Below are 24,277 nucleotides of genomic sequence, written 5' to 3' on the forward strand. Positions count from 1 at the left end.
TACAGACTGCATTTGAGTACGTTCCTCTAAAGGCGTCACTGGGGGGCTTTTTTTTTTTTAACTGTACTATGGTAAACACTTTCGATTTTTGTCTATGGTGACTTCGAAAAGCAAGAAAGAGACGTTGATTTAATGAGAAGCTGTAGGAGGTATATAGACTGGGTGGTGGCCCGGCATGCTATTCTAGGTGTACGTTAAGAAATGAGATTGTATGTACGAATGCCCGAACGGCACAAGACACAATAAAGCTACTCACAAAGACCTAAGACCTATACATTATTAGAGTAAAATTGTTATAAACACATTGCTGTTGCACTGTCCTTATGTAAATATGGAGCTTGAAGAAGGGCTCCGAAAATTGAGCGGACACAAAAAGGCGTTACGTGTGCAGGTTGGCGAAGTGTTCAATGGGTAAAGGAAAAAGGTCAACAGATTTTTCTACTGTTCTAAATAAACAAGCAAATATTTCACTGGATATACACGAGTGGATGTTTGGTTTAGATGAAACCTCAATAGCTATAAAAGGTACAGCGTGATCTCTGTGAGTAATGGGGGTCACGACCCTATTGTTCTTGATTCCTCCGGCGCAACTTGGAGATGTCTGGTTGTATTCATCACCTCGCGTCGTTTCATTGGAGCTTGTCATTGTTGGTACTCGGCTACACACGAATGGCGATTCCTCAATCAGTTTTCCTAGCTCGAGCCTTAGTTCGTTGCTCACCTATCAAGATATACTATAAGCCAGCAATACATGCCGTCCGACATTTCGTTATCCCAAAATCAAGAAAGCAAGGTCACTTGCAGTGCGTATGTCTTGGAGCAGAAAAACTTGCTATAATGTACGGTGGTTGTTTTTGCTGACGTTAGGCCGCGGATGATCGTCTAGTGAATCCTGCTTAATATGTTCCCTCTTCCCAACAGTTCCTGGGGCGGCACATTATTTGTGCGCTGAGCGCCTGCAGAACCACCCAATTTTGATCATCTGCTGTTCCTCCTAACTTTAAGGCCCTCTATGAATGAATAATATCCACGCAGATATAGGATGCAGTATAGGTGTTAAACAGTAACGCGCACTTGTTTTGAATATCCCTGATAGCGTAAGTCATGCTCAGTGATCTCATTAGCAAAAAAATAAACTATTTTTTTTAATGCCTAACTCCATCGGAAAGGCGCGCAGGAAGAAGGCTTTGTCCGTTTTGAGCTGCGGCCCCTTCCGTCATGCGCCTGTTTTCTTTTTCAGCGCCAATCGCTTGCTTCGGAACTGTTCTTCATGTATCGCGGCCAACAGGTGTGCAAGCGCGTGCATGTTGGCCAGCCAGTCCTGCTTGGACGCCTTTTCGCTAAATGATTAGAAAATCGCTCTAAGCCGCCACATCTCAGCGATAATCGATGACAGCATCCTAACTGCGTATTCCCTTTAACAGAGTCATACGGCTCATCCAAAGGGACATGGATTAGACAGTTCTACCTTAGCGTTTCTATTGTGAAGCTCACAACCGGGAAAACAAGCACTTTCTGTGAGTTCCCTCACGCCAGTTGCCCGACGCATGCGTCTACCGCCACTTAGGAACTCATATCAATGCAGTGGAGAAAGTGCTCCTCCGAGCGTCTCCGGTTTCCTTCCTAACGCGCGCGCCAGCTCGCCTATCCACGACCCCATCTCGTGGCGGGCTCGCGTTAAGGTCATTGCTGAGTCCCTTGCGGCGAAATTTCCTTGTCTTTTCGCAGACGCTCGTGCGTTCTTTTGCATATCTCGCTTCGGTGAATGGCCGTATGCACGCAATATATATAACGCCGCCAGACGGCGTTCTCCAAATAGACATCCTTCTTCTAGCGGAGCGATAAACCAGGAGAGAGGTATAGGCCGGAAATCACGGTAGGCCCAAGCGGGGCGGAAACTCCGGCATCGCCGGCCGGCCAGTGCGTGCGTGCGTGGCCGAGACTCTCGCTGGTGTACACGGAGCGAGTGGCAAGCTCGCAGCTTCCGCGCCCCGGGTGTATTCTCGTCATGCGTTCCACTTAAGGCGTTCCGATACAAGATGAGGCGCCGGCTCGCTTGTCTTTGGCTCGGAGCTGGCCAAGCGGCGGTGCCACGCTCTCCCGGCGGCCGCCAAACGGCTCGCAATCCAACCGGCCCGGGCCGGTCAGCTTGTAGCGGTGGCGCCTGCGAAGGCGCTATTTCGAGGAAAAATCTGTCAAGGCTTCACAGTGGACCGGTATCCACGCGGCGCCCAGCTTGCCCGGACCACGTGTGTTGTGCACGTAACACAAATATAGCCGGCTTTTCTTCGCCGGGTTCCCGTGGACAAAGCGGGAGGCCGATACCCTCCCCGCTTCCGTTGAGCCGCCCTGCGGAAATAAAAAAAAAAAAAAAAAGAGGGCGAGGAGAGGGGGCACCTGGGGAAACTGGAAATGATCAGCGGACAAACTGTTGCTCGGGAAAGGGCGGTGATTGCAGAGTCTGGCGCGCTTAAGGAGGCAGCCCAAGTCAATCTTCGGGGGAGAGTCGAAAGAGAGGAGGTGGTAATAGCTCCAAACGACAACAAGAAAGCGAGAAAGGGCGAGGTGGGGGCGGTGTGAGTACGAAGTATGGTCCATGTGGTCTTCTACTGGCATGCCGATGAATTGTTTTCCTTACCAGCAGCAGCGCGGTGCATGCACGGTTTTTGGTTTCGGAAGGGGCCAGCGTTCGCGGTAGCCCTCGCCGCTCGAGTGGCCCATTCAATTGTCCGGCCGGCGTCGCCACGAGGCTTCGGCAGCAGCGACTCACCCTCGCCCATTCCGCAGATCAGACTCTCCCCCTCCGGGAATGAGGTCAACCTCGCACCACCCCCGCTTATAAGCACAGCGCCGCACTCGGTGGGCCTTGTTCTCCCCGTGCAAACCTCCATTTGGATCTGTTCAGAAACGCCATCGTCGACGACGCAGGAGCACTCACAGCCCGAGACATGCACACCGTCGTGAGTGGCACCTTGGACTTTCTCCCGCGGAGTGTATTTTTCGCTTCCACCACAGCGTCATCTATGCTGATCAGCTAGGCACACATGGCTTGGAAGCGGTTGACCGGAAGTTGAGCGTAGCGGAAACTACCGCGCATCAGCTTGCTACTCGAAAAGTTTTCTAGTAGCTCGTAGACTTTTGTCGTCTTGAAGGTGATCGTCACAACAACGGTTATTGCCGCAAACATTATTTTATTTAACACGAACCGGAGCGTCATTGGCAGATTCCGTAGGGTACCTCCTGCACATTTGAGTCAGCCAGCACAAATCGCCAGTGTGAGGTGGCCACCCCCATTGCAGTATCACCAGAATAAATACGTACACCTGTAAGCCCGAGCCATGAAGACTGGCGCTTTTTTTAGTGTGACAACTATTCAGCGAGCAACGTCGTCCGGACACAGGTAGTGTCGCCAAAATATTGGATAACCATAAACGATGCCAGCAGTAATCATCAATCGCAATTAAGAACTTTTACAGCTGCATGATGAATTACATTTTTCAGCCTGCTGTGACCGGTTTCCTGTAGATTCGTGACTATTCTTGTTCAATCGTATTTATTGAACAAATTCGCCTTCCCTCTTGAATATTTTCATCAAGGTTTGACGAGGCTGGAGTAGTCCCGGCATCGTAGCGTCGGAGACATGACGTCCAGCATTACTCGTTACTTTTTTCTGGCCAAAAAAGACTCACGCACGAACAGCCTTTGCAATGTGTAATCGCTGAAAGATTATTCAGTTCGTGAAGTGAGGCTCTCAATATTGACATTTTGATAGCGCTTCTTCTGCTACATGGTACAACACGTACCAGTGGCAATTTATTCTATGTAACTATCTGTGTTTCATTTGCAGCATAAATACAGGCAACGTCGTGTCCGGCTCCCAATGTATCGAGAGGCAGCGTCTTGGACGAGATGAGGGCTAAACTGAAACGGAGTTAGAAACGACGTGGTAATCAACTAGCCCTCTCCCGGGGAAGGAACGTACGGCTGCAGCATTTGCCTAGAGGCGTACCACATAACTGGTTGGACATCATGCTAATAGGTCCAGTAGAACATTGTGCCCGCATGGCAATTACAAGCTATAGCTCCGGTTTCTTGCCATGTTTAGGCGCGTGAGGGCACTGCGAAATGTGCACGTATGTAGGCGCAGCCAAGTGCACCGCCTAGTGCGCGTGCCCGTTCGTGTCGCTATTTTCAGCGTCGCAAGCTCAGTAACAGAAATAGTACGAGGTAAACGCGGCCTAACTGGGAAATTATGCTCGGCACTAGTGTTGCCTCCCGGTTCCGCCAGCTAAAACGAGCTTTCACGGGCCATGCAGGTCTGATAGCCGAGCTATATTTCGGTCTGGGGGGGGGGGGGGGGCACCTGTTCACGCCAACGGGCAGCTGTGCACGCCCCTTGCTTGGCGTGAACACAACTCTGTATGTGGATGCAATCAAATGTATATGTGAGTTCACCGTACATACGCGAAGCTGCACTATTCCAAGTATGCGAGTCCTGAGGCCTTACAGAATTACGTAGCTTGCAGCTCTTGTTCGCACAACTACATATTCGGAGATCATGACCTCAGCAGCCCATCGTAAAGAAAAATGGCAATTAGCGAAAAAACTATCAGCCTTGCACATGACAGTGCAGAACCAGGGACCTTGTTTTGATTTAGCAAGAAGCAGTGGTCCACCTTTGCCTTACTTGTACTTCGTCAGTCACGTACACAGTGAGGAAACCGACTAAAATGGCTGCGAATAGTTTTAATAAGACGTTTATTCATGGCCCTTTTCCTTTCCTGGTTCCTTTTTTTCTTCTTCTTCTTCTTCTTCTTCTTCTTCTTCTTCTTCTTCTTCTTCTTCTTCTTTTTTTTATTTTGAGTTGTTGCACCGTCTTCCCGGCGTCTTCGAACAGTACGCATCTGCTTACGGGATGCCTTTTTTTTTTCTAAGCTTCTTTCTGCATTTCTACCTCGGTCAGTCAATGCGAAGACCCCGGATGCGGCTATATGTATATACATACACACACTTATCCCTGGGCTCCCAGCCACCCTGCCGAAACATTTTCATTCTTACTGCACATCGTTTTGCACAGCTCAGCCGGGTGTGGACACTTTCAGGCCATTTCCTAGCTTATAACGATTGATCGCAGCGGAAGGTGGACGCCGGGTAGTGGTTGGAGACGGGCTTGAAGATGCACAATTTCTTCTTTTCTTTTTTTTTTTACGTTGCATGAGAATCGTTCGAAATGCTTGTGAATAGATGGACCCACTCGACAAAATCCCTATAGCTAATAACTTCTGTTCGCCACCAAAACCATCTGATGTGACGTCAGTCCAGAATAACAGCGGGAACTTAAAAAAAAGCTGCGCTCACTAGGTAACATTGCGATTGACCCTCAGCGCCTCAGCGCATGATGCCTACCTCAATATTCATCGAGTTGTACTAACTACATTATTACATCCTTACTACGCTGTTAACACTAATCGCGCAGGCTCTCGAAGCCTGTTCTGGGGAGTGTTCTAATCGCGTGCACTTCAGCTTGCAGGTAAGATTAAGCCTGACTGTCTGCATGGTGTTTGAATAGCAAGCTGCTTGATTCAACCACTAACTATGCAATAATAAGTAGAAAGCACCCCTAACGAAGATAACTGTAATACGAAATATTATCGTATCACCTTCAACTCATATGCGCGAGCACGACAAAAGGTGCAAGAATCAAGACTGAAGGTACAAATGGAACAAGGGCGCTGCGTTCAGTACATACGGCACCAGTGTCCAGTCTTTCGTGACCAGTTGGTCGCGCTGTCCACCGTGTTGACCACAGACCTGAGTCACTGTGGTAGTCGATGTGCAAAACTTGCGAGGCAGTTGCTACTTGAAAAGCGGATTTCACAGAATTTTACTTTTTTCCAGCCATGAGCAGCAGTATTTGACGCGCTTTCTTCCGGCTTCGTCAGTCAAATGTTGGTGGTTTGTGCGCGCTATAAACTGCCAAGGATGGAAAGGTGAGCGTTTGCAATAGACTATATATTTCATTAAAGTTGGCTAGCTCACAGGACCTGTTTCCTTGAGTGTACTTCACTTCAAAAACAATGTGCATGGCAATGAAGGTGCGCCTAAGTGAGGTGAGCCGAGTAGAATACCATGAATATATTATGCACAGTGTATTATCCCGCTGCAAGTTGCAAACAACACCGAAACACCGAAACTTGCCTCTGTGCTTTGTTACATAGCGTGGCACACGGTAGACATTCAATCGGCGATATAAAAATAAAGCATAGCAAACTTGATGTTATTTTGAATATTTGTGAATGCTTTCTCGCAGATATTCTAATTAAACCATTGTTCCTTAACCGACACCTCATATGTATCAGTATACCTCCTGATGTACATGTATAGGATGATGCACGTAGTGACATAACTCAGATAACCTAGCTCATCAGTATTATGTTTTGTTTGTTTTACCGATCCATCAGAAACAACACATAGATGCATTTGCCACAGTTATTCCGTTCAGGTGAAGCAGCAATGATTAAATTATCAAAGGAAAAAATATGTTCAACCGACAGTAGCCCTGAACTCTCCTTTTCTCAAACACGTTGATTCATCTGGTAACGCTTCGCAGAACCTTGCGTAAACGATCTCATTTAGCCAACTATGTTTGCCTGTAATACGCTCCGCATAACATCCATTCCCACTGTGCGCCGTGCCTGCATATTTTTTTTTTTTCTTCAACTGCAAAGCTTTGTTTCGAGAAACGCGCCCCACCGGGTTTTCTCTCAGTCGCTGAGTGCTGTCGTATGGATGACAATTTTTATTCTCTTTCATGAAACGTTTTATTCCTTGTGGATTTCTGCAGAAATGATTTGCCGACGATGAAATCTATTCGCAATATTTCTTCATGCATAAGCACGTGTTGTCCGATTCTCTTCGCAGAGGAATTTCTTCAGCATAATGCTGGTCTGCGCTGGCTTCTCGGCGGTGCTTGCCCAGCAAGGATACGGTGGAGCTGGCGGCTACGGCGGCGCTGGCGCCGGCGGAGCTTACGGTGGTGGCGCCGGATCTGGAGGCTACGGTGGAGCGGGTGCCTATGGAGGTGGAGCGGGTGCCTACGGAGGTGGAGCGGGTGCCTACGGAGGTGGAGCGGGTGCCTACGGAGGCGGAGCGGGTGCCTACGGAGGTGGAGCGCCCGGCGGCGGAGCTGTCTACACAGGATCGAGTTAGTATTTGTTAACTGACCGGGTATCAACATCTCAAAGCTACACCTAGACTGTGATCGAGGCGCACCTTATCAAGGGAGGAAGGACTCCGGATACATTTTACCAGCCTGCTCATGAAAACGACTTCGTGACAGCCGAACTGGCTCGCTTGTTGAAAGGGGAGCTCTTAGCGTCTGCTCTTCTCGGTCGCATTCATCATTCTGAGCACAGCGAGCACGCGTCACCTCAGTCGGGAAGGAACAGCGCGAATGTCGCTATGAGCGCGCCTCCTGAGGCCCGCGCATCGAGGCGCGAAGTTCTCAGCTCGCATGGCTGAACGAAGGCTTGCGTTGGCCAGATCAACAAAGAATCCTGGGAATCGAACTTGTAACCCCGTGTTCAGTAACAGAAAACCATGCTTCTCGAGCCTCCGCCACACCTTGTTTTTGTAGACCCTTGCGTGTTTGGGTAGTACTCATCACGGCGACCAATGTAGACGACGGAACAAGAATTATGCGAGCAAAACAGTTATGCGCGTTTTTTTTTTTCGTATATATGCCGTTTGACTTCTTTTTCCAGTCAAACATTATGTACAACACAGAGATAGCGATCTTTCAGACGCAAAATCACAATGTGTAAGTCTGTTGCTCAGCCGGCCAGGAAAAAGGACTGTCCGCCATGTTGAACCAACTATCCCGTGTTCGAGCTCTCGTGGATGACATCATTGCGTGCGTTTTGGACCTTGCTCCCACGACAGGTGTCGCTCCTGCCGGAGGTTACGGTGGAGGCGACTACGGCGGCGCCGCGACGGGCGGCGCGGCAGCCTATGGAGGAGCTCCTGCAGCCGGAGGAGCGTACGGCGCCGCGAGCCCATACAGCGGTTCCTTCGACTTCACCAACAACGTGAACCACGCCGGTTACGGTGCGGGCGTCGGCGGTGTCCAGGCAGCCGGCGGATACGGTGGTGCCCAGGCCACCGCAACCCAGGGCTACGCTGCCTCCGGAGGACTCGGCCAGGGTGCTAGCTATGGTGGAGCGGCTGGCCTTGGAGCTGGCTACGGCGCCGGAGCCGCTGGAGCTGGCGGAGCCGGACTTGGGGTATCCTACGGAGGCGCCGGTGGCTATGGAGGCGGGTGAGTGCATACCTCTGGCGGCTGCAGAGAACTATCCGTTTCTTGCACTAGGAGAAATATTAATTCGATCTATTGAAACCACTTGAAGTACTCTAATATTAGAGACTCCGCAATCATGCAGCAGATGGTGTAAAGCTCAGTTGTTGAGCTCATATGGCGGTACGCAGCGTGGGTTATGACAAACTTTTGTTTCAGCCTTCGGTCAATATTCCTTACGTTCATATAACGCCTTTCATTATTATAGTCAGGGAAAGCTCTCAACAGCTATAGAAGGAAAAGAGCACTTGTTATCAGCGGCCTGTCCCACTAACGGCGTTTTACTGTATAGAGCACGTCAAAATGTCAAGTCCGGACTTGCGTTTCTGATTTATGATTAGGGTCATTCTTCCGAGATGCTAACGAAAACAATAAACCTCAACAATGTAATATTTTGTTGTTTACGAATAAATAATTTCTTACTATAGTACTTCTGGTGCTACAATCGCCGCCACTGCTAAATGTTTCGTCACTGACTCTTTCGGGTCCACTGCGCAGCGCCGGAGGCTACGGTGCAGCGTCCGGTCTGGCTGGAGCTGCCCAGGTGTATGGTGGTGGTGCCTCAGGAGCCGGCGGATACGGAGGCGGATTCCATCAGCAGGGAGGCGCCAGCGGTGGATACTGAGCGACGTCTGTTGACGCCAGCACAAGCGATACAAGCCACTAAAGAAAACACAGAGGGAGCGTGCCGAGCCTACCGGCACGGGTCTCGCAATCTTACCAGTCGCAGTCCTCTGCTAAGAACGAGCTATTCTTTGTTGCTCCATCCCTCCCCCACGCACCCTCCACACTTTCTTTTCTCGTACCTTTCCCTCTCCACATAATTGTCAATGCTCTTGTCGGTCCTTTGTACTAGGCCTTGCTGCCTTTCTGTCCTTAAGAAGTAGTCGTTCAGCGGGATATTCGAAACTACAGCGCGTGACGCTTAGAGCAGAGCACCGCGACTCGAAACAGTGTCGGGCAACGCTCACAGAGGCAAGGAATAGCGCTGGGTTAGTTCGTTCGATTAGTAAAGGAGTATCTAGAGAACAACCGTGACTTTAAGATAATGTCCGCAGCTGATGGGCGTATTGAGCGTGGTCGACTTCGTTAAGGCAGATGAATTTACCTTTTCAATTCCTCGTTCCACACTTGAAACGTTGAGCATGGATTATTAGTGGCGATCCGTGACTTCGTGTGTGAATGGCGGAAGGGTCGGCCATTTCAAAAGTAATCAAAAGTACGAATTAATTTGGATTACATCGGTCAGTTTTTTCGCTACAATAGCAAAACATTCACCTTTGGTTGTATAATATTCGCAGATTCATTGCTAAATCACACATCTTTAATCAAGACGTTTCTACCTGACAGGTGTAGTGTGGCAGTCACGTTAGCTTGTGGGACTTGGGTTTTTGATAGAGAACGCGCTGATTGTTATGAATCGATTCTGCTTTCAAAATTCCACGCAGACCTAAAATTTATTATATCGTGGAACTATCGTTCACACGTTTTTTGTCTCAACAGGCATTCCCACGCACGCAGTAAATGTACGCTGATTTCCAAAGAGCATGTAGTGTTTTTCTTTGTGTAACCAGTTGGAAGTTAGGCATCAGCCCGGAGTAGCGCTTGGAAGTAGCCTAATAATAGAATGCGTGACAGCGAATGATGATTGTTTATATTAAGAAAAGTGCCAAATGTCGAGAAGTAGTCCCTGCTTAAAAAAGTAGGAAAATGCAAAAAAAAAAAAAATTTGGACGCCCGAGAAGCCGCATGGGAAAAACGGAGCCTTGGAGCCGCCTTGTGTTTCGTTTGGCGCAGTAGACAAAGGGTGCGTTGGATGAACTGGACACAACGCTAGAAGGGGCAGCCACTCAGTGTTTTAGTAAATACCACTTTTAACGCACATGACTCTCTTAGACCTTCCTACTCACTCCTCTGGCCCCATTCGGTGGATTTTTATTGGACACATAGGATGTACTGTTTTCAATTTATTGAACTTTATAACCAATGTGCAGGCGATTTCAACAGTGGTGAATTACCTAACGTTGACCTTCCCTTTGTGACCGTGCTGTCATCGGCATGCTCTCTCTACCATGTACAAACTTTGTATATAGAAATAAGAGTCCAGAAGTTTTCCTGTATGCGCTGTGATCAAATTTTCCGATATCTATTCTTTATATACTTGTTTGTTCTAATTTATGAGCTGTCAGTGTTGCGAGCTCACGAAAGGAGCTCTTGCGCTTGCCGTAAGTCACACATAACGACCTCAGTCGACGTTGTATGTTATATATGTGACCTGTGCTAGAGCGGCAAAAGTTCATTTGGTTTCAGCTGGTAAAGAAATGACACTATTGTATTTTTAATTAAGCATTCGCTGTTCAAGGTTGCTATATTAAGTCAGAGTGTTGGATATAGTGGCACGTATTTTGCCAGCGCGCGTACAGCTGCTTACGGAAGTTTTATGAGCGCATATTTCAAGCAAAGTAGGAAATGCATTTTGTTGTAGTTTTGGCGTGTAGCGCTGGAATTGTAATGAGTGTTGCGCACTGCCACACTCAATTTCTTGCGGCATGCTTAGGAGGGGCGTCGAGAATTTGTCGCTTCTGTGCTCTGAAAACCTCCGGGAGTGGCTGTCAAGTATATATAAGTACCTTGCTATCAACGAAATTGCAATTGAAAAGTAATAATGTCTTTCCGAGCTTTGTGGGAGCACCTGGACCACGCTGCATCAATGCCATTTGTGTTCGTTCACCTCTCCGGCAATACTTGTGTGATTGCGTTATTTGAAAGTGGTCTGTGAAATGTTACTGAACTGTTAGACTGAGCCAGTTTTTATTTAATAAAGATCTCGACAAAGTATATGCGCGTGTACTGTCTTGTAAACGACGCTTAGTTCTCGCCTCTGGCGCGAAGGTAAATAGAGAAATAGTGAAGGCATGAAGGTTGCTCTGCTACCCTACAACGGGCGAAAGGGAAAGGAGCAGCGAACGAGGAAAAGTGTTGGAAATTTTGTCACGAGCGAGTTCGAAACACGAGCGAGTTGGCAGTGGATTCGAGGAATTCTCACTGCACAGTTGTCTTTGAGAAGCGACTGGGCACTTCGCCATAATAAGTGAATCACAAGCTTACGGTATTCACGATCCTTTCACTCTAGATAAGAGGCATCGCTATTGCCACGAATAACATCTAAGTGCAAATCAGTTCTATGAGCAAGCTTTAGATTCAAGGCAACCGCCCATTAGCTAATCTGGGTGCCAACACGCTGAAATGTCCCAACTTTTTCCTTTCCTACCACAACAAAAATATCGATGGCAGTTTGAAAGAGCAGATGTTAGTCGTGAACCGGAGATGCAGCCCCCCAGAGCAGCATATATACAAACACTTGGCTCGCGGTATTGTTCCTTCTCAGCACTGCCATTTCGTCACTTATCATTGCAGGACATCACAATAGCTCCAGCGCACATCAGAATCGTATTCCGGCGCTTCACTATCTCATTTCTTTGTGGTTCTTACTTGGCTTTCAATTCTTGAACTTCTTTTTTCCAAGAATCACCGCCTCGTTTGCGCAGAATATACGACTGTCTGGTCAGTCGGCAGCTCATCGCCACGAAGGCGTTCGTCAGCAATGACATTCGCGCCGTGAAATGACATTTTCCTGCGCGTCTATGCTCTCCTGGCAAATGTCATTTGCCGACGTCGCAGTCGGCGCACAATTACCGTCTCCCGAATCCCGAGGCGACTCAATGTCCTCTAGGTGGCCGCGACATGCACGTCGTTAGCGAAGGTTGACTATACCCGGAGCTTAAGGCCGCACCTGAACGTTGCCCGCAAGCGCAACCTGCAGTATGACGGCGGCCTATACGGAAGCTGCCTGCGCCCTTGACTGTAAGCGTCCCGCCCCCTCCACGCTCATATACCGGTGCATCATGAGTTTACGTGCTCACGGAAGAGCAATTACGCGCTGGGAAGAGAAAACATTATAAGTTGCGCCCTCAGAATACGCTACACGCGGCAATAACTAAAATATAACCGATGCATTCCAATATTAGCCGAATGTAAAATAGCCCGATGATTGCTCTCTAAGGCTTATGTTGTGTCACCGGTCCGGCCAGTTGTATAAATGCCATTTATATATATATATATATAGCAAGGTTGAAGAAGAAGAGCACGAGCTTGGGGCTGAAGATGACGACGTTAGGGACTTAGATGCCCTGTTAAACCTGGGGGTAAACTTAACATCCGAAATAGTACTAACTTTCCGTGCGTCTGTATTGTGTTTTAGCCACAGGGATGTCCTTTGATGTCGTTTGTGGTTTGGTAGAATCAACAAAACGACTAAGATTTTGAATTCCCCCTTCTGTAAATACTGTTAGTGATATTTTTGTGATAATCCTAGCATTAATATATTATAAGTTGTTCTGTTTAGGAAAATTCTTCACTGTTTGTTTTGATTGCTGAATTGCACATTACTTGTAGTTTCTGAACATATTATATAAACGTTCAGGTGCCCAACTCTGGGCCAATCCGCCAGGGTGGGTATGGGCCATATTATAGGGTTTTCATCTTCATCATCAGAAGCATCATCATGCTGTGCCTGTCTTTTGTACATAACTTGAATATAAATTATTTCTCGGTGTCTTTAATCCTTGTGCCACATTTTGGTGGAAGTGCGGGGTTCATCTAATGCAAGACGGAGCTCCGAAGTGGACGCAGCCTGACCGCTACCACTATGCCGACTGGCGAAGTGGCTGCAACAACGGCGACCACGACGGTGAACACCATGCCAACCGTCATTTTGGCGCAGCCCCGAGACGCACTAGCAGCGGCATCTCTTAAAGGTCCGGTACTGAGGATCCTAAGACCTTCGGCATACGTCACTTCTGCGAGATTTTAAAATTTTTCTGTCCAAAAAGAACATGCCAAACCATGTGTACTCAATAACACCAATTTTCAGCACCTTAGATTTCCTTGGCACAGCAGATGGTGTTCAAGAAGAAAATTTGAAGTTTCATTTACTAGAATGCGTTGCAGAATACCAAGGCATAATTTCTATTCCCATAGGTCTGGTTTGGCGCCTTCCCCTCAATGCTTTTATTGCAATGAACGCGAAACTATGGATCATTTCGTTATAGACTGTCGTAGGTTCACCATGCATAGAAAATGACTTCTAGAAGGTCCCCTCCGCCAACTTGGATTGACCATTACGCTACCTATCATTATATCTCTGGGGGCGTCGGCACTAGGACACTGTAATAGGAACGAATTTGATGCCATATTTAGTTTTGTAATCGAAACAAGGCGACTGCCATGCTAATTTTTTTCCACAAGACAACAAAAATATTTGAAAACCAGCCCTTCCACTGGGTTGGAGATGGAAGACAAGTGAAGCTGTACTATGGTGGGAATTATATATTTCCAATTATTACTATTAAGATATGATGGTGCAATTGGTTATTTGAACTATTAAAGAATGAGAAATATATATGACCCGGTGGTTTTCATTTATTTAGTGATCACAGGGACCATGGCCCTATGGTCGCTACGGTACACTGCCATAGGGTGTACGGCAAATGTTGGCAGGTTCTTCATAAACACGTCACCAAGGCGGCGCGTGTTCAGTGTGAACGCGGGTAAAACGACGCCGTCGTCGACAACAGTTCTGCGCGTTGTTTGTGTGACCGCACACAACCGCTGTCAAAACGCTGGCGTTAGCAAGCGCGCCAACAGCAGCGGGCGGGCGAAGGTTCATGCCGTCTATCGCTTCAACTGAAACTGAGCGGCGAAAGCACAGCGCATACAGAGGTAGGAGCAGTGTTGCAGATCGCTTTCAAGATACGGTGCGCGCGACCTCCCGGCGCCGCGCAAAGTGCAGGTTGCTCGCAGAGCAGATGCCGTAACCCTTCCCTCCCGCGCTGCCTTCCGGCTGTCCTCCTTTCGCGTGGGAGATTGAGTTCCCCGTCGCTCGTTGTGTTGTTCCTCCGTACGAACGGCACGCGGCCGGGCCATGGCGAGTCGTAAGGGCAACGGATAAGAGCGCTAGTACTATGTCTACTTGACGGAACGGCTAAACGCCGTTGTCGACACTGTTAGGGGAGAGGCGGGCGAGAGCCCAGAGAGAGTCGGCGGCACAGGCGGCAGAGGGCGGCAGGGCTGCGCGCATGCGCCGCAGTGGGAGAGCAGGCACGCGCACACACAGTCTAGGGCATGGAGGGTCTAGGGTGCCTCGATGCCCTCCTCGCCCACCGCTCCCCTTCCACTGGTAAGTCCCGTTTGCTCTCCGCCGTGCGGTCGCTCCCCGTGAAAGACGCGCACTCGCACATACAGCATACGGCCAATGAGACTACATCCGGACACGACCATCGGAGAGTGAACGCTTAACAGCTTCGCTGTAATTATCTCTATTTGATTTCGTGACATCAGCGTCCGAAATGCCCCTTGGTATCGAGCCATAGCAGCGCTGGTTCAAGTCGTTGGTCATATACACTGAGCACCCCATGTTTTCCGGTCTGAACATGCGCATTTGGGGGGCTGCAGCGTGGCAGGATCGCGGGCTTTCTATTGCATAGTTCCAGCCAGATTCGTGTGCTCAAAATTGCTTCCCCTGTTACAGCTTATCGTTGCATAATATAACTGATGACATGTAATTAGTTACTGTAAAAACTAATTTAATTACAATGAGCATGAGAGCATGACCATGTAAACAAAGTAATCGAGTATTACAAAACTACCAAGAAATTTAATTCATTACTGGTAATTAATTACATGCGATTCGCTACGTACAAATCTGGTATGTACTACTAAATATGGGCCTGAATAGACAACTTGGGTTACTGTGCACGTGCTACCGTGTGTGTGCCGCTATGTACCTGAATAGACAAGCAGAACAGGATGCTAGAAGTGATAAGAGGATCAAGGAATTGCAGAGAAAGAAGTGAATGAAATGAAACCATTTAGCAAGAGCATTGAGCTACACAGAAGTGACGAAGTTGGCAACAGAAAATTTAAGCTCGTCAGATATACAGAAACGTGCGTAAAACTACATTCCATTTGCATCATTTTGTATAAACATTTCCATCATTAGCATTATTTTAGATGCGAGAGCATCTTATGCTCGGGGCAGTGTCCGTTCGGGGCAGCGTCCGCACCCATACTGCGCATGCGCAGCTCTCCCTCATTCTACTCTCCTACGCAGGTGTGCGCTCTCCTCCTCTCCTCTCCCCCTCTCCGCCACAGGTGCGGCGCAGCAAATAATTGCATATAACTCTCTCTCTCTCACTCTCTCCCTCTCTCTCTAAGGGGTAGGCGGCGCAAGTGTCGCGGCGGCTGTTTGTCCTCACCCCCTCCCCCGTACAGCGCTGTTGAGGTGCCCTCTCACGAGAGGCAGTTACGGCGCTGCACTTTTCTCTCTCTGTGCAACGATGTGCGAATCGCCATGAACAACGTCAACGTCGGCGCTAGTTGCAGCGGCAGCGCCACCGCCGCGAAGCAGAGGAAGGCTCGGGAAGCCGGGGTTGTTGCGTTCGGAACTTCGGGCACAGCTGCAACGTGTGTGACCGGCTTTGGTTCGCCAACAACCTGAGCAAGGTCGGGAGCGTCGTCAGCGTCGGGGCAAGTCGTGAACGTTCCGATCGAAGTGCAGGAACTCGTGCAATGCCTACCCAGGAACGTTCTCGACGACGCGGCGGTCGACGTGGACATCAAAGGAAAACAATCCCGTACAAACATCTCCTCTCTTCTCAATACATTCTGTCACTCTAACTTTCATTGGGTTGTGTTGCCTAGTGAAACGAAACGGAAAGTCGATGCGCACCCCCCCCCCCCCCTTCATGCTTTCGCATCCCACCATGGTTGCGGGTAGGGTGATATGATGTGATTTTTTGCATACCATATGATTCAACATTTGCACAAACAAAAAAGAAAGCATCCCTTAACACTGATTCCCATGTATACGTGAGATCCACCAAATTGTTTCTTTTATACCATTTTTCAATTTATTATTCACTATGTTCGCCTGTAAAAATATGCTTTTAGCTGTCTGGAACCTCCATTTGCTTTTATAAATATGGTTTGTATCACTATACCCACCCTTTGCAGTGATGCCTGCGATGCCACTGTAGGTGTCGAACTAAATGAATAAATAAATTTGTTTTTGAGCATTATTTTCTTTATAAACTTTTGTCAAAGTTTTCGCTTTGCTTCTGAGCTTTCCAAATATTACAAACACTCGTATATAGCAAACACATCCATCATGACAATGATGTTCATTTTGAATGAGCTGGACTGTAATAAGGCTAAGTGTATCCAATATCAGCCCTGTCGGAATCTGTGTGCAACCGATACGAGAGGATGTTGCAGCTGTGATGAGAGCGTGTCGCAGTGCATCCCTTCGTGCGCAGCACAGGGTCTGCCACCAGCAGCCACCCTGGCTTCCAAGGCTCCTCGTGTAGCCTGGTCTGACCGGGAGACGATGGTGCTCATTGACTTGTGGGAGGAGCACTTTGATGACCTGCGGCGGCAGAAGCGCAATGGGGCCGTGTACCTGGAGATTGCCCGCAGACTGCGAGCAAGCGGCTACATCAAAAACAAGAAGCAGGTGCACTCCAAGATAGAGAACATGACCCAGATGTACAGGTAACGTATGCTCCTGAGCTTGCTGCACGAAATACCGGTGCAGAATTAACCTATTTTATGACAGAGCTGTTAGTTCAGCTATATGTGGAGGAAGATGTCAAAACTTTTCCGCGAAAATGCTCACACCACACGGTCGCCTAAAACAAAAATTCTTTTTGCTCAAAACACATACGGAAATGTACTGGCCATGTCGATAGCAACAAGAGTTAGAAGTGCATGTGATCATTAGGGTGTTGTGGGAAATTACTAAACCTTTATTAGTTGCGTTTTGGAGTTCTATAGGGCTTTCAGGCTAAAGCAGCGTCCTAAAATTCAAGCTCTGATTCTACTAGGCTGCACAAGTTTACTGGGGTTTCTTTAGCACAAAAACTGCAGAAATGCAACACTGGTGGAGAAAAGGAAGCAGGACATGTATTTGGGACCAATGTTGCCAGTAATATGCTAGACACACTTTTTAGCAAGATGTGTTAGATTCTCCACGATACCAAACAGTGAATAAGTGCAGCACAAATATAAATGAAAGAAGCACTTGTTCAGTTACAGCACTACGCGGGCCCATTTTTACGCTGGGCTGCCCACCCGAGCCCGACCAAAAGCTTTATGGCGGGACCCGGGCCGGGCCCGGAAATAATCTACGTTACCCGCCCGACCCAGCCCGCCACCCCTTTACCTTAGGCCCGAGCCTGGCCCGATCCCGGCTCGAAACCGGCCCGAACCCGCCCCGAGACCGCAAAATACATGTTTTTCAGAGTCGAGACGCGTGAGGATATAACTCGCTGCACGTTACATGCACACCACCAGAAAGTCCGAGCCCAGCCCGCGCCCACGTCAAAAAACCCGAGCCCAGTCCGGTCCCGGGTCAAAAAGCACATACCGTGCCCGAGCCCGTGAAAAAACTGCCCTACCCGGCCCGGCCCGGACTTTCGGGTAAGCCCGTGCAGTGCTCTATGTTCAGTCTCTGATCACACAGGATCAATAGGTGACCCGTAAAAGAGTGAGGGATTCTGGGATGCGCCGTCTGCTGGCTGCATCCGGTTCGAGGCAGCGCAGCCGCCGCCACCGTTGAAGCCTATTGATGCGCTTGCAGTTCGGCTTTGACACACTCGAAGATTACCCGGTTGCAGGCGCCTAGCAACAGCATGGTTCAGCCGTTGGCTACTCAAATTCGAGCGTTAAAGGTAAACGCACGTACTTGCAGTATCCCTTGCTGAGTCAGCTGCGCAGAAGCATCAGAGGCGTGGCTGCCACTTCCAAAACTGTAACAAGGCAGAGACCATCCGTGAAAAAAAAAAAAATGAACGTGCTACAGTGCCATTTATCAGGCGCCGATTAGCTGTGTAAGGGCCGACACGGAATGATTCCCCAAGGTATTTCTTTCTCTAACATTAACTCAGGCAACCAGAACTATTTCAGTACTCGCATGCACATATACATGTATTATGAAACATGGTTTTACGGTGCGAATTTAAGCGGTACACAGCAAGATACATACCTAATACTCGTAACCAACTATAGCCCACATTAGCCCCTTGAGCACAGATAGAGGTAATGCGCAGCCGTAATATGTCGGCGATAGGGCCATTGTTGACAAAAAAGCCAAAACGTCCACTACGTACCACTTCAAATGAACCTAGAGTTTTGACCGAGAAATGCCGTTGACAGCGCGCAAAGTTATCAAACATTTTCAGCACCCGATTTTCTAATGGCATCTTTGGCTGGCTGTTTCGGAGCGCTCTGGACCACTCTCGCGAGCGGCTTTGTCTTCGGCTGGTTGAAAGAGGGTGCGCACCTTGCGTTCGGCTGGTTTTTTTTTTTTTTTTTTTCGATCGCTCTCCTCGATCTTCGAGCGCTCTGAGGCGCTCTGCGCCCTGTCGTCGGAGCAGTCGTCGAGATGAGCGTTTCCAGCAACGTCATCACAGCACAGCGTCGCCGTTCTTGGCGACGGTCCACCGTAGCCTAGGCAACCTAGGCCATAGCATGCTGGCGTCTCAACGAACGGTCGTCCCACCGGCGCATCCGCCCGTTTGCTTTGGATAGGCGGAACATCGGACGTTAGCAGTAGTCACGTGGTTTCGCATCTGCCATTTCCTCCTCCAAGAGCGAGTCACACGTTCGGCTTGCGCGCTTGTCCTCTACCTCTAAGTTCGGGGAACAGCCGGATCTGTACGACTCTGCTTCGGGGGATGGATGCGACCAGTCGAAGATACCATAAGTAATGCTTCTATACGCTTGATAAATTATCGGATAAAGATAACTTTTTCAGCTGTCTGACTGACCCGCAGGCAGAGCAGTCAGTGACAGTGCGTCCAAGCAGCGGCAAATGTCGTAGAACTAAACCTGTCAGAAACAAAAAAGACGGTCCAAACGAAAACCCCCAAGTTCGTTTATGAATAAAAGTATGTCCTTGCCTTTCTTGGTTTGTCATCGTCGCGCCCAGAGTGAACTGAAACGTAGAAATCAGCTGCATGAATGGTATGACATTGTTGGTCGACAAAGAGGACGGAAAGCTTCGCACGACTGACAGTCGAAACCGCGCAGAAAAACATGTGCGCCGGGCATGCCGCCACGTCGGGCGCGTCGTCCGTCGAACCGGAAGCTGCCAGCAGACGGCGCGCTCCACAATTCCCTGCGATTGCTCGTTTTACCGGTCACCTATTGTGTGAAAAGTGGGCTTTCTTAATACTGACCACACTGCACTTGGTTGTGTAGACGTGTCCAGGTGTCCTATGTCCAACAAACACAAGATTGCAAGCTGAATGATACGCTCAGAGTAAGCCTTTCACATTCGCTCCTTAGTGGAGAAGCCCATCTTTCTTCGCTACATATGTAGAGTGCCTCCCATCTGACTACGTGTGTTCAAGGTTACCGCGATATCAGGCCGCACTCTGTTCATGTTGTCTGTGTGTATAGGCCTACTCTGCCTCCAGCTGTGCTGTTCCGAAAATTTTCAAAGCAGTGGTGGACAGCGCTTGGTATGTTGCTCTGCAGGAAGTGGACGAAGCAGGGTGTGACTGAGTCAAGCCTGCCTAGTTGGCCTTTCTATTGGGCCATCCACCGATTCATGCAGAAGGTCAAGCCAAAGGTCATTACAAATAGGACACTCCAGGTACGTCGGACTGACATGGCTAGAAACACTAAAGAACGGTATATACAGTGAGGTCTCATTGCTGCAAATCACGTAGTGTTAGCAGTTTCATCAGGTGGATAAATAATTTTAAAATATCGAGCCTAACAGTCTTTCCTCGAGGATAAGCCTTACTTAGCGCGCAATTCACACAGAATGAAAGAAGGGCGACAGGACGCGGCGCTAACAACCATTCAGTTCTTGCAGAGCTTAATATTGCACTTATTAATCATGAAATAATGTTTCTCCAACCAGCCCAAGCAGCTACTTTGGTACAGTTCCTAGCGGTCTGTTACTTTAATGTAGTAACATTCTATTACTACCAATTTTAAAAGACTAAATACGGTGGCATAAAAAGCAAAATTTACTTTTCCTGTGTGCTAGTGGCACCTCAATGTAAATATAATATATAATGTTCAACCTGAAACATAGAGCCAATGCCAATCCGTGCTGTGTCAGGCTGTGAAATATCGCATATTCCACTAGTATGAACAACATCGCCAGTTGGTTCTTGACACCACAGTGGTTCTTACCATTTCACTCAGATGGTAAAAGCCACTGTGTCGCTATTTAGAGGGGCCCTGACCCCCCCTCGGGCTTGGTGAAAAAACACATTCACCGGATAGGAGGTAGGGCTGTGAACTACTCAGCCAAATTTACAGTCTTGCGCAGCGCGTAGAGTTCACAATAGAAACACAAAGTTAAGTGTTGATGCGAAAGCATCAAACGACCCATTCAGCGAGAAAGGCGGAACCTGTGGCAACGAAACGGCACCTAAATTTCCATTGGATGTGACGCCACAGCACGAGCGCGCCTCGACGGAGCAGAGCGGGCGAATCGGAACCACTTGTTAAGTTGGCGCGTCAAGTGTTGCGTGAGGGGAGAGGGCATCGCCGTGACGCCTAAAGTCGCTATATAATAAAAGTACCGCCATCCTTTGATCAACGCCGCTTCGCTCTCTCCTGTATCTCCGATTGGACGATGATAGCGCGCGCTTTGACTTCTGTATATATTTTTTTCCACCTCAGAGCCATGTTGAAAGTCCTCTGCGCAGCCGCAGTTGCCGGCGGCGGCGGCGGCACGCGCCCGGACTGAAAGTTTCAACGTGGACTTTCTAGGGCCGCCACCGTCGACTTGCTTTGGCAAGCAAAAATAAAGAAAGAAGCACGCACTTTAGGAGAGGAGACGACGGAGGAAAGAGTAGATGACGGTACTTTTCTTATATAGGGACTTTAGTGGCGCCACGTCACCAGCGCACCTCGACGGAGCCGATACGGCGACACGAAGCCGCGGGGCGAGCGAGGCTACGTCGGGGGGGGGGGGGGGGGGGGGGGGGGTAGGGGGGCTGGCGCGTGACACGCGCGTGCGGGTGGCGCACGGTCCGTATTTCTCTGCTGCGCGCGCCTGCCGGCCTTGGTGGCCGCTGCTGCTCCCTCGGTCTCTCGTCACGAAGGACGTCATTGACATATGCGTCTTTGATTTTTCAGCAATATCGTCAAAGTGATTCCGGTGTACAGCTAACATGCTAACGTAGAAACTGTGCAAAAAATTATCCGCACTAGTTTAATCGGAAAACTCGATAACATACCCTGCAGCAAAACTCGAAAACATTACTCGCAGCCGAAACTCGAAGGACCACTCAGCGTTTTCGCACTCACAACTCATAAGAAGTACTTAGGTTTCGTCAGATATCTTTTTCTCAAGTACACTCTATTCAAACTGAGGTTCTGCCTTCACCGGTACGGAGGCTACCGCCAGCTGCTCCATTTTGTCATCGATCTAATTCTCATAGATGGAAGCCATTGACCGATATCTGACACGAAGCGAGCAGGATCTTTTGGGCCAGTGCGCTTCTTCCTATTCTTACTGTGTATAATAGTTGACAAAGTTAACGAAACAGGCTGAAACAAGCAAAAGAAATATAGCGGTTCAAGTTTCGCTATGAACGGCACACTTCCGGTAGAAACCGACTATCGTCTGCTAAAGCTCGGCAGCGCCCAGCCTGCCCATCCGTGATGGGCGTAGAATGTAAAACCATGGACAGGGCACCGCCACCAGCCATGCCCCGCTCCGTCAGAAAGACGTTGAGGGCGCAATAATAAAGCTAAATATTGCGCTCATAGCATCTACGGTCGAACTAAGTCTTTCTGAAAAATTATTTGGATTACATATTCCTGGGAGGCACCACACTCATTCCAAGGCGTATTTGAGGCTTCAAAGGAAGGGGTTCAGGGCCTTTTTAAAGCAGTTCATCTTTAGCAATGGTTCATTGCGTCTGTGTCAGTCATGTATTATCTTTGCTCTGTTTAGCCTTGTGTCTTTCACATCTCTTGTTTGTACAGTCGTCAGCACACTTGTCTAGAGCACTCGAAAGCCGTGCTATGGGCTGCAAGGGGGCCTGTTGCCGATAACTCCTGGTTCATGATAGCTTGCACCTGAGTTGCGCAGCCACACTGATAGCACTGCATTAATTTCTTGCACCTCACCGAGGCTTGAACAGCTGCAATCACTTGCAATCGCTAGTGAAGGCACCGCAGTGTCGGGGGTCGCAAGTGCAAATATAACACGTAACAAAACATTAAGGGGAACGCGCTTCTACTCAGAGACGTGTTATTTGTGCTTTTGCTCAGCTGCGTCTTCGCTGGCAGTTGTAGCTGTTGAATCATGGATGAATGGCGAAAGACGAAAAAAAGTTGCAGATTCGCCCGAAAGGCGAAGCATCGATTGTGAGAGCAAATCAGTGGAAAGATATACGAAGTAAGGATAGTAGTTTTATCGGCCGCATAAACTTGTAAACATAGGCATACTAACTAAATTAACAGGCATGGTGTCACGCACACAAAAGCAAACATGAACACATCTCACTCGATGACCGCGGGAACTCACTGTCAAAACGCTGGAGTGAGGAAGCGTGACCGCAGCAGCGAGCGAATGCCGCCTCTCACATCAACACAAACTAAGTCGCGAAAACAGCGCGCAGTGGACCTGTCCCCGTCGCAGATCGCTTTCAAGATACAGCAGCCCGGACGGGAGCGCGCGGCCGCCCAGGCCGCCCGGAGTAGCACGCGCCCCGCTCCCTCCCTCCTCCTCCTCTCCCCCCCACCCCGGAGCCTTGCGTACGAAGGAAGACGGCGCGCTTCCTCCCGGCTTTCATCTCTTTCATGCGCGAGATTGAGTCGCGATCGCTGACTCACCCTCGCACGCTTTCACTCGCACATACAGCATACGGTGCGCGGCGACGATATTATGCCCCTTGGACTTTCTTTATACGGAACCTCACGGCGACTCCGACGGCAGAAATACGCTTGGAGTGTCCATATAATTGCTGTCGCAATAAAATATGAAAAATAGGGCACTTCCATCAGTCTGACGGCACAGGCTCAAATGCAAGTCATCTAGAAACGAGTGTTAGTGGTAGGCAGCACCAGTGTAACCCTAAGCACGGCGTTCAAGCGCGCTAGACAAGTTTGCTGACTACTGTACTTGTCTTTCAGCTGTTCTGGCCCAATGACTGCTCTATCATATCGAACTTCTGCAGTGTGATCAGATAGAAAAATAGTTGTCCGAGGCCCAACATTAACAATGACCTCTATGAAGCCTCCTTTCATTGCTTCTTAATGTATGAGTCATGACAAACATAGAGGCTTGGGGCGTTTTCAAATGCACCGTATATGGAATCTGCTCCGTGTTGCCGAGGCTCTGCCCCTCTAAATGTCGTGCCAGTCAGTGCAAGATTAAGAATATGTGTCGGGATAGCAGCACCAGCGCATGCAGCACTCGTCCCACAGCAAGGTTTTAGTGGAGACATTACATGCCTTAAAAAGTCGTTTCTGTCACACATACCTTCGCCAACATAGCTGGCAGATTGCAGCAAACAGAACAGAATATAATTCTAGCCTCACGACTTTGCCCAGTAGGCCACCTAGGGCCAATCTATGTGTGACTGAGTGAAGCGCTTTTCTAGTGGGCCATCCACCAGTTCAGGCGAAGTGTATTGAAACAATGCCGGATGGAGCCTGCATTTCCATGCAAACCAAGTGCAAAGGAATACCAGTCTGAACTACCACAAAAGGAAAACGTTAAACTCAAATTTACATTTCCATGTTCTCCACAACGGAAAGTAGTCGCAGCTCCTCCACCCCTGCAGCGTCAGAGGTGGAGGTCAACTCTGCATGCTGATAAGCAGCGTT

General features: G+C 48.9%; 2 protein-coding genes across 6 annotated transcripts in view; both read left to right on the plus strand.

The window, feature by feature from the left end:
• Window positions 1-2,658: 2,658 nt before the first annotated feature.
• On the plus strand, window positions 2,659-11,193 carry LOC119456522 (uncharacterized). 2 transcript variants are annotated; one of them, XM_049669936.1, is made up of 5 exons: window positions 2,659-2,960; window positions 6,922-7,081; window positions 7,124-7,204; window positions 7,942-8,317; window positions 8,852-11,193. In XM_049669936.1, the coding sequence occupies exons 1-5, from the start codon at window positions 2,949-2,951 to the stop codon at window positions 8,976-8,978; spliced, it is 756 nt and encodes a 251-aa protein (XP_049525893.1). In that variant the 5' UTR covers window positions 2,659-2,948; the 3' UTR covers window positions 8,979-11,193. The 2 variants fall into 2 exon arrangements, with proteins under 2 accessions (XP_049525893.1, XP_037574275.2); XM_037718347.2 differs by having other exon boundaries at window positions 2,664-2,960; window positions 6,922-7,204.
• Window positions 11,194-11,314: 121 nt separating this feature from the next.
• LOC119457098 (myb/SANT-like DNA-binding domain-containing protein 1) overlaps window positions 11,315-24,277 on the plus strand; it is a 43,777-nt gene continuing 30,814 nt past the window's right edge. The window contains exons 1-4 of one of the 4 annotated variants that reach the window (XM_049669933.1): window positions 11,315-12,217; window positions 14,550-14,591; window positions 16,729-16,963; window positions 19,952-20,069. In XM_049669933.1, the coding sequence (XP_049525890.1) occupies window positions 12,178-12,217; window positions 14,550-14,591; window positions 16,729-16,963; window positions 19,952-20,069 (435 nt within the window). In that variant the 5' untranslated portion in view covers window positions 11,315-12,177. Of the gene's footprint in view, window positions 12,218-14,549; window positions 14,592-16,709; window positions 16,964-19,951; window positions 20,070-24,277 lie in introns of all 4 variants that reach the window. The other 3 variants (XM_037718923.2, XM_049669934.1, XM_049669935.1) reach the window with 3 other exon arrangements.

This window comes from Dermacentor silvarum, chromosome 6, assembly GCF_013339745.2.
Source record: "Dermacentor silvarum isolate Dsil-2018 chromosome 6, BIME_Dsil_1.4, whole genome shotgun sequence".
NCBI lineage: Eukaryota > Metazoa > Arthropoda > Arachnida > Ixodida > Ixodidae > Dermacentor > Dermacentor silvarum.